This window comes from Hibiscus syriacus, unplaced genomic scaffold (assembly GCF_006381635.1).
Source record: "Hibiscus syriacus cultivar Baekdansim isolate YM2019G1 unplaced genomic scaffold, ASM638163v2 tig00111022_pilon, whole genome shotgun sequence".
NCBI lineage: Eukaryota > Viridiplantae > Streptophyta > Magnoliopsida > Malvales > Malvaceae > Hibiscus > Hibiscus syriacus.
The window spans coordinates 4391923-4401817 of NW_024062956.1; the positions used below are offsets into that span (position 1 = coordinate 4391923).

Sequence of the window (9895 nt, forward strand, 5' to 3'; positions counted from 1 at the left end):
CTAATGTTATCAGTTTGGATTTGCTAGTGATTAAATCGTCTAACTAAAGTTGAGGGATTAAATCTCAAATTTCAAGATAGTAGAGGAGCTGAAACTATAATTAGACCTTTGTCCAACCTTACGGAATAGCTAGGACATGGTCGTCTTACATACTTTATCCTCCCCCTCATATTCATTGATCAATAAGTTAATTGCACCCAAACTCCCAAACTATGTTTAGATTTTGAATTGGTTCTCAAATTTCAAAAATTTGAATTGAGTTCTTAAATTATTAGTAAAGTTTTAATCAAGTTTACTTGAGCATGAAAGTTGTAATGTCAAATTTAAACTCCGTTTAACAACCAGACTAATGGAACGGAAAGGAACAGACTAATGAAACGGAAAAGATTGAAACAATGTTTTGGACAGTTTTAGAGCGTTTTCTAGAGGAGGAAACAATTCCGAGAGCGGGGAACCGTCGTCACAGACTCACAGGACCACAAGTGAGACTCTCACCTTTGGCTTTCACGACGTATGTTTCGGGATCTACGTCGATCTGTGGGAGACCATCATTGAACTTCATGTCAGGCTTGGTTAGACCTATGGTATTGCGGACAGTTTCCACTCTCTTCTTCGGTCCATACGACTCTTAACTCCGTTATCTAAAGCAGCCTGTTTTTCAAAAGGGTTAATAAGACTACTTGTTTATCTTGTATGGTTGAAACCGAGAAAATCCTAAAACCAAATTTAACGGTAATGTCTGGTCTAGTTTCAATTCAGATTTTATTGGAAAAGAATCCGTTTGGATAAAATTCAAAATATTTATTTTTATTCAAAATATCATTGGATGAATCTAAATAGATAATTGAGATTACAGTTTTGTGCATTAACACTGTCATTTTTCTTTCTTAAATTTCACGGAAAAAATGGAATTATAAAATTTTAATCACACACGTCAATATAAATTCATCCAAAAATTATATATACATATATGGAGAGAGAGAGAGAGAGAGATTCATGCCTTGCTGACAAAAGCGATGGAGTTAGCACTTGCAGCCTTGCCGAATGCTCCAAACATTGGCCTTGATAACACCTGTGACTACAAATATCCTTAATAAAAGTGCTTAACTAGGCTTCTTTGATTAATCTCGTAACATTCGGATGCGATTATCGGTTACAAGTATGTATCCATGTTTTGAGAAACTTTTTCATGTATTTGAAGAGTCATATCTTTGAGCTCATGTCTAAATATGAGTCGAAAACAAACAACGGCATCTATAGATGTATGAATCGAAATTTTACCGGTTCGGGTGTTGGTATGCTTGCATTAGCATCTCCCATGTTAGCCCAAGCAATAACACCGCCTTTGATTACCATTTCAGGTTTCGCCCCAAAAAGGGCCGGTTTCCATAAAACAAGATCAGCCAACTTTCCCACCTGAAAGATGAAACTCATATATTGCCAATGTAAGTCAAATTTAGTGACAAAAATCCAGAGCCAACGGATTTCGCACGAATTTGCTCCATCGAACGATTATGAATGCAATCGTCATCTATAGAGGTGGATGTTTTTGACATCTATACAAAGAAAATGATATACCTCGATCGAACCGACGAATTCTGCAATGCCATTAGCAATGGCTGGATTTATGGTGTATTTTGCAATGTACCGTTTGATTCTTAGATTGGAAGCTAGTTCGCTATTAAGTGGACCCCTTTGTGATTTCATCTTGTCCGCGGTTTGCCAAGTTCTGCTTATCACCTGGAAACAAAGAATATGAACTTATTTCCTCATTTAGATCCTGGAATTTCCAAGTTGTCTCTTATAAGCACATGCAAAATAAGAAATATGCAAAATGAGAAATAAGAGAATTAGAATCTAGAATTAAACCTCGCCGATGCGACTCATAGCCTGCGAACCAGAAGATATAATGCTGATTGCCCCAATATCATGCAATATGTCTTCGGCAGCAATGGTTTCCACCCTAATCCTTGATTTCGCAAACGCTACATATTCAGGAATGTCTTTGTTGAGGTGATGACAAACTATCTGCAAAGATAGGAATGCATGAGAACGGAAAAACTTACAAAAAAATCGAGCATACCGACATTCACCGAGTTCAAGACTTAAAGTAACATCACTGTTATCTTCTCATACCAGCATGTCAAGATGTTCATCTACGGTATTGGAAGTATAAGGGCGTGTCGTGTTAGTTGATGAGGGGAGGACGTTTTTAAGGCCGCACACTTTGATGATATCCGGAGCATGACCACCGCCGGCACCTTCACTGCCAAAAATTACATCAATCATGAACATCAATGAACTGAACCTAACAGCTAATCGAAAATTAAGAGACAATAGAATTCTTAACTACTTCTGAAATTAGAAAGATATTTATACTCAAATAGCATTGAATTCAAGCTAAAATTTAAAGCCATTAGCATTGACCATTTTACACTGAAGGCAACTCACACACATAATCCATATAGATTGTGCTCAACCGTAAACCAGAATGCAGAAGTTTGACTGGTTTGATCTCCGATCCAGATTTTTATTCGATAGTCGGGAGGTGGGAGACATGAGTTCATACCTGTGACAAGCATGAATGGTTCTTTCTTTAAATGCAGCAATTGTGTGTTCAACAAATCCAGATTCATTCAAGGTATCAGTATGAATAACCTGCCAAAAACCAATCGATATAAAAACGAGTTTATCGTTAAAAATGTAAAAAAAAAAAAAAAAAAAAAATTGGCGTTCTTGTTTGTCTGACTTGGATATGATGTTGTTCTACAACATTCAAACAATTGTCTATTGCAGCAGGCGTAGTTCCCCAATCTTCCTGCAGCTTCAATCCCATTGCTCCAGCTTTGACTATTTCTTGTAGTTCTTCGGGTTTGGAACCATTTCCCTAAGTAAGAAAAAAAGAAGATTTAAGTGCAATGGAGATCTCTAATGATAACGAAGAATATAGGGTTATGTTACTCGAACTTGGGGTGCGAACACTGGATACAAGGAGGAAAAAAATTGAAGTCTTACTTACCCTTTGAAGGATGCTGAAACTTGCTCACTTCAGCAGATGGTGATGACATGGGAGACTGAAGGGTAGGTTTCATCTATTTGTACTTGATATGGCAACGGGGCGGGCTGTTTTTTTTCCTGCACGACCCAACCCCATATGTTTATTTATGGCTTAAATGCACCATTACGCTATAAACTATGTCATTTGCAAGGAGTTGTCTTTAAAAATATTTTTCAAGACGTTTGATCTAAGTTTAAATTACCACCCCATTTACCTCAAACAGTTAACTCAGTTGAAAATAGTAAGAGTAAATTATATAACTAATTATATAGTTTCATCTAGGTCATCGAATATTTTATTCTTTCAAAATCATCATTAAACTTAAGTTTTATTCCGTTTTGGTCACTTAATTCGATTCAATTTATTTTTAAAATTTTTAATTTATAAGAATTTATTTATATCACATTTTTTTAATCAACACATAAATTTAATTTAGAATAATAAATATATTATAAAATAAATAATAAATAACATATCAAGTTATTTGCACTTGAACCACCCATATTTATTTTTGAGTCAAAATGATCCATAATTGAATTATAACTATTAGTTGACTAATAGTTAATGTTTGTTATTATCATAGCACATTATATGTGTTCAAAGCACGTGGTACATTATATATGGCTAAAGAATTGACGTGACACTATTTTTTATATATATAAAAATAAGTGATGATGTTATATATAATAATTTATATATTACGTAAAAATATTATTTTTAATTAACTTAATATTATGAGTCATTATGTAACTATATTTAAATTTCTTCATAATTTGTCTACAATTTTTATATATTAAATTATATTTATTAGTGTTCTATAATAATTTATTTTTTTATGATTATTTGAACACTTTTTCGTTGCCATTGTCGATCACTATGATCGTAAAAATACTGTACACTACACCGTTTAAAAATAAAATTAATCAAAAAAATATAATATTTTTTGATTAAAAGTGTTGGTTGCTTTATTAAGAAAAAAAACATAATGCCCAAGCAGTCTAGTTGTATTCCACAAATCGAATAAAAAGAATTAGCAAAAGCAGGAAGCCAAACAAGAAACAAAAGCAAATTCACCATTGTAGCAAGGCAACCAACACCCTCACTTGCAGAAGATGACACAACGAACGCCTAACAAAAGAGTAGAAAATCTGGAAAATTAGAGCCTTCACAAACACATCAACCCAGTTAGAATAGGGAGGGTCGAGCCAATGCCTATCTTCCTCGATCTGAATCATCACTTGTCGAGGAGTTTCCTCAACCCAAAATCGACCCTCCTCAGTCTTCAATACAACAGATGCAAGTAAATGGACAGCTTGATTTCCATGGCGCGCAATGTAGATAAATGAGCAAGCATGCAAAGAAGTTGACAGTCAACGACCCTTCCATATATAAGCCCCAATCTCCGATAAATCCATCTCCGTGGAAGCTAACCGAAGGATCACCGATCTTGAGTCCTCCTCAATAACAGCATGAGAAAACCCTAAATTAGCAATTAATTTAAGGGCATGAACAACCGCCAACGCTTCAGTTGCGAAAGCCGACGTAACTTCCGTAGACGGCTTCGGCAAGCACCTAAGACATGTCCGTTGCAATCTCTAACAATGATGCCTAACCACCCAATATTTCTTGTTTGTGTGAAGCTAGCATCAAAATTAGATTTAACCATCAAAGGAGGTGGGGGATGCCAACGAGCAGGGGCATCAGGAGGAGTTTGAATTCGTTGGTGCATTGTTTCAAACTCGTGACAATGGGAGCGAATAAAACCAACAATCTCATCAGCTGAGCTATGTTTTCCCCCATGATAGGATTGGTTTCTAGCATACCAAATAGCACAGCATGTTGTTAAGATAGTCCCCTGAACAGATGCTTGTGTGTTATCAAGGAGCCAGCTTAGCCACTTATTAATAGTCCAATTAATACCATGAGCCGACCAATGCACATTTAGTTTGAACCATACCGTTCTAGATAGTGGACGCTATCGTAGAATATGCTCAATAGATTCAGATTAGGAGGGACACTTAGGGCAATGAGGGTTAGACACAATCCGTCGAGCATAGAGGTTTTGCATGGACGAAACTAGGTTATGAACAAACTTCCACCCTTGCAACTTAATCTTTCGTTGATAGTTACTAGCCCAAATGTGGTGATACAACCGCATTTTGGACAAGAATAGTGCCATCACCAAACAGCAGGCGATACCCACTTCGGACAATATACAACCCGGTCCGTTCCCCACTCCAAACCTTGCAGTCAGTCATCTCGTTCGAGGGGAGAGGTATCGAAAGAATCTGATCAACCTCAGCTATTGTAAAGAGTTGTCACACCAACTGTTCATTCCACTTATTATTGTTTGGATAATTAAAAATATAATATAAATTAATAATATAAAAATAATATGTATACATAAACAATAGTTTTTAATAAATTACTAACCCAATACAATTAAAAAAATATAAGATATTTTTCACTAATGTTAGTCACGTGTACGCACCTGGTTTCCCCTACGTTAAGCAAGCGGAAACGCACAGTTAGTAGCCCTTTGATATTAGTCACCTATCGGCATCTTATGAAACTGATGGTTTAACTATGATTTTAGTCCCGTTATATTAAAACTTTTAAAATTTAATCCATATACTTTAATTTTATTCGAGTACTCTCCTTTTATAATGTTGGAAATGAATCCAATTGATAACTTCCACCGTTAAATTATGATATTACGTTTTTTATTATTATAAAATTATATTTAATCAACAATAAATTTATTTATTAATTGAAATTTAAGATTATTTTTAATCAATAATAGGAATTTATGTAGTTATCGAACACGGGAATTTTTTCATAGAAAAATATTAATGTAATAAACCAACTAAAATCATAATTAGGTGCAAAGTACAAGTCTACAAGATTCCAAACTCTCGTTTTAAGTACAAATCTCACCCTGGTATTCCTTTTCATCATCACTAAATAATTTACCTATTGAAACTGTGTTTCCATGGAGATTTTATCACCCTTTCAAACCCTCAGTTTACCTTCATTTTTCTTGATGTTTATCTTCATTTATCTCTTCGCTTACTTCCGGGTTTTCCACCATTGGGATCCCAAGCACCGAGCCGAAGCTTCAAGCTGTTTCATCTCATTAACACATGGAACCCCAGCAGTTTTCATGGCGATTCACGCATTAACAAACACCCAATACCCAACTTTAGCAGCTCCTAATTCACTTTCCCACAACACTGTCCTCGAATTCAGCATCTCTTACTTCTTAGTCGACCTTCTCCATTACTTAATCCTTTTTCCGAACGACACTCTCTTCATCCTCCACCATTTAGCGACCCTTTACGTGTTTATCACCTGCCGTTTCATCGTCCACCGTGGGTCGTTCGCCCTTCTCGTGCTTCTGATCCTCGCTGAAGTCACCAGCCTTTGTCAAAACGTATGGACCATCTGCGGGTTCCAGAGAGCTGATGTTCCCGTTGCAGGTAAGGTGTTCGACGTTTTGTCTCTTCCGTTCTATGCCTTTTACACCGTTGTTAGGGGAATCATTGGACCTTTCTTTGTGTATAAAATGGGGGTCTTTTATATTAAGGATGAGAATCCGATCCCTGTATGGGCTTGGATTTCTTGGATGATTGTAATTGTGACTGCAATATTGGTTAGCATAGTTTGGGTCTTTGATCATTGGATAGATTGGTTTAGAAGAAGAAACTATCAAGCTATGAAGAAAGTAGCCTAAATTATGGGGTGCCTTCAGCTTTAGAAACAGTAGATTAATGTATACGTGGAGTTGGTATATTCGAATTCGCTTAAGTACAATTATCTATTGAATGGCCATAATAATTAAACGAAATGTTTTTTTAGAGAATTCAATTACATTTATTTTGTAATTATTTCATACTATTCGGAAAAAAATCAATCGATAAAAATATCATCCCATCACTCTTTTTCGATCTCATTATGCAATTGAATTGATGTTTAATACAAAATTGACAAATGCAAGATAGGGAATTTTCCCTTTTGCATTCAATGGGGCATTTGATTCCCATGTGGTGGACCAATGTTGATGTCTTTGCATCAAGTCCATTTTAAAGTTTACATGCATTCATATTATCAAGATGTCTTCCTCTCCTCTTTAATCTTTTTACAAAATTTTGAAGATGATAATAAATGGTACGGATCCGAATATTTATAAATATTTGTTTTTTTATATGAGTAATTACATTACAATCATAAGAGGGAATGGACTACGAATAGAGGGATTGAACCTTGAAATAGTATAAATCAACTTGAAAACCACACAAGTTTTGTCACTAGACCATCAATCATCAACTTGTTTTAAGCCCTAGTTGCCAGAATCGACTCTTCCACTCCTTTGAATCTTGACGCCGACGGTGAAGATGACTCTACGTTTCGGACAGATGAATTTTCACTATTACGATACGCTGACAGAGCTCATCCTTCTCTTCCGATCCATTGTTTACCGATTTTGAATCTGCCTCATTCCCCCTCTAACAACGAATCATCTGCCCAAATGGAGCTTGGACAGAATGAGGGTTCAAATTCTGTGACTTGAACCTTGTACAGGCTCAAGACTCTCCCCCACCCTATGATCAATCCATTCTTCCACCTGAGCCACTCTATCAGTAATAATCGGGAAATTTGCTCTGGCAAAAAAACAAGGTTTCAGGGATGCTCTCTGCTTAATTATATTATGCAATCTTATCACAAAGGTTTGAGAGAATGATGATAGCAAATAATATTATCCAAACCAAGAAATCAATAGCAACATATAAGAAAGATGTCAATGTGACAGAATGAACAAAACACAAAACATTCTTCAAAACATAAAGCTAAGGATGCTTGCTCTGGTTATAATAACCTGAAATGGAGAAGGGATACATTTCCAGTCAGTCAAACTGAATGAATGAATAAGGCTTGGGCTATGATATAAAGTTCTACTTACCTCTACAACCAACATCTCGTTATATTGGATATGGCTTCATAGCCTCCTTGTCTACCTAACACCATGACTGTGATTGTTTGTCGACTAATCCCTTTTGATCTGCATATTTTATGAATAAGCCCAGGATAAACATGGTGTAATGAGGTAGACTTTCCCAACCATGCGGCAGTGTCGTTAACTCTTGGTATTCAATGATAAACAACTCTTGAAGAGAAGGCATCGCTCCTTTGTTGATCACAATTTCTTTCAATCGAGGACATCCCCCAATTCTTAAAATCTTAACTTTTGAAATCCTTCAAGGAAGTCTAATCGCTCTCCCTCGTATGCAGTTAGTAGTCAGAGTTGTAAAAGATTAGGCAATGCTTGGATGTGATGGGTAAAATCATCCCTCAATCTAGATAGTGGCAAATCTAGAAATATTTTTTAGGGTGTGCACATATATATTAATAATATAATTTTTTTGTGTGGGGTGAGCATAAAAAAATTTCAGAGTGGATATCATTATCAAAATAGATAACTAATATAAAAAATTCAGATGGTAGACACGTTCATCTCTTATGATACCTCCACAAGCAGCAGCGTCATCGCTCGGCCTTGCAGCGCCATCTGCGTTTGCTTTAACCAACCCATGAAACATAAAACATGTATTATATAACAACACTAATTAAGCCATAAATCAATAATGAATCCATAAATATTTTTCAGGGTCGACACATGTATTAATAACGTAAATTTTATGTATGAGATAGACACAAATAAAATTTTAAGATAGACACAATTAATAAAACAAGTAAATAATCAAAGAAAATTCGAATTTTAGAGTGGACATGTGTCCACCCTCAATTGCATGAAACATTTATTATATAACAACACTAATTTAACCCAATGTTACAACAAATGTTTGAGAGAATGATGATAGCAAATAATATTGTACAAACCAAGAAAGCAATAGCAACATATTGAGAAAGATGTCACCTAAACCAAACATTTAACTTGAAAATGTTACTGAATGAACAAAACACAAACCAAACGATGATTCTTCAAAACAACAAAACATAAGTTTAGGATGACCTCTTCTGCTTCACAAAAACCTGAAATGGAATAGGAACACATTTTCAGGCAATTTGGTAAGGGGAGCTGATTCAAGAGCATCCATCTTCACCACATGATTTAACCACCAAGTATCGAAAGTGTATCAGTTTTTGCAATGGCAAAGCACAAACTTTTCTCATCAGTTTCATTGACAGACAACGTTTAGCACCTTTAGTTTCTTTTATTAACAATAATAGTTTTTTCGGAGACATCTGCTAAAATCAGAACGAAATAATAATACATCTTTTATATAGACTGAATCGGATCTTCATCTTTTCATTTTAGCACCTTTAATTTTTTTTATTAACAATAATAATTTCTTCGGGTACATCTGATCAAATCAGAAAGAAGTAATAATACATGTTTTATATAGGTTTTTTTTATAGAAGCTGCTAGTTTTATTAGAAAGAGAAAATATCCATAATTATAATAAATGTTCATAATCATAATCCTAAACTAATCACATAATTATGACATTTTTCTATAATAATTGACACAATAAATTAGTCACTTAAGATCACACAATGACCATACAAGTAAAATAATAAAAACCTAATAAAAATTCAAACAAAATATAGATATGAAGAGATCGGACCGTATCGGTAAATGAATCACGTAAGGGAATCAAGTTACTAAAAGAACACTAACAAATTATAAATCAGAGTCGAGCAACGAGAGAAAACTATCTATTAACGCAAATCATGTATCCAAATCCAATTTAATGGCCCAAAGCAAGAAATATCAACATGGTAACAAATAAGCTCCATCTTGATCAGTCTTGACGA

The 9895-nt window shown here is 35.0% G+C and overlaps 2 protein-coding genes across 2 annotated transcripts; one reads left to right on the top strand and one right to left on the bottom strand.

The window, feature by feature from the left end:
- Positions 1–556: 556 nt before the first annotated feature.
- LOC120150620 (urease-like) lies at positions 557–5316 on the bottom strand. The gene is made up of 13 exons (XM_039163263.1): positions 5212–5316; positions 4672–4913; positions 4501–4630; positions 4240–4338; positions 4133–4186; positions 2750–2887; positions 2570–2658; positions 2137–2266; positions 1870–2028; positions 1579–1740; positions 1282–1416; positions 1001–1072; positions 557–651 (listed from the first exon to the last, which is right to left on the bottom strand). The coding sequence occupies exons 1-13, from the start codon at positions 5314–5316 to the stop codon at positions 580–582; spliced, it is 1587 nt and encodes a 528-aa protein (XP_039019194.1). The 3' UTR covers positions 557–579.
- Positions 5317–6035: 719 nt separating this feature from the next.
- Positions 6036–6914, top strand: LOC120150339 (TLC domain-containing protein At5g14285-like). Its single transcript, XM_039163037.1, has one exon. It carries the CDS (start codon positions 6051–6053, stop codon positions 6789–6791), a length of 741 nt encoding a protein of 246 aa, XP_039018968.1. The 5' UTR covers positions 6036–6050; the 3' UTR covers positions 6792–6914.
- Positions 6915–9895: the final 2981 nt, after the last annotated feature.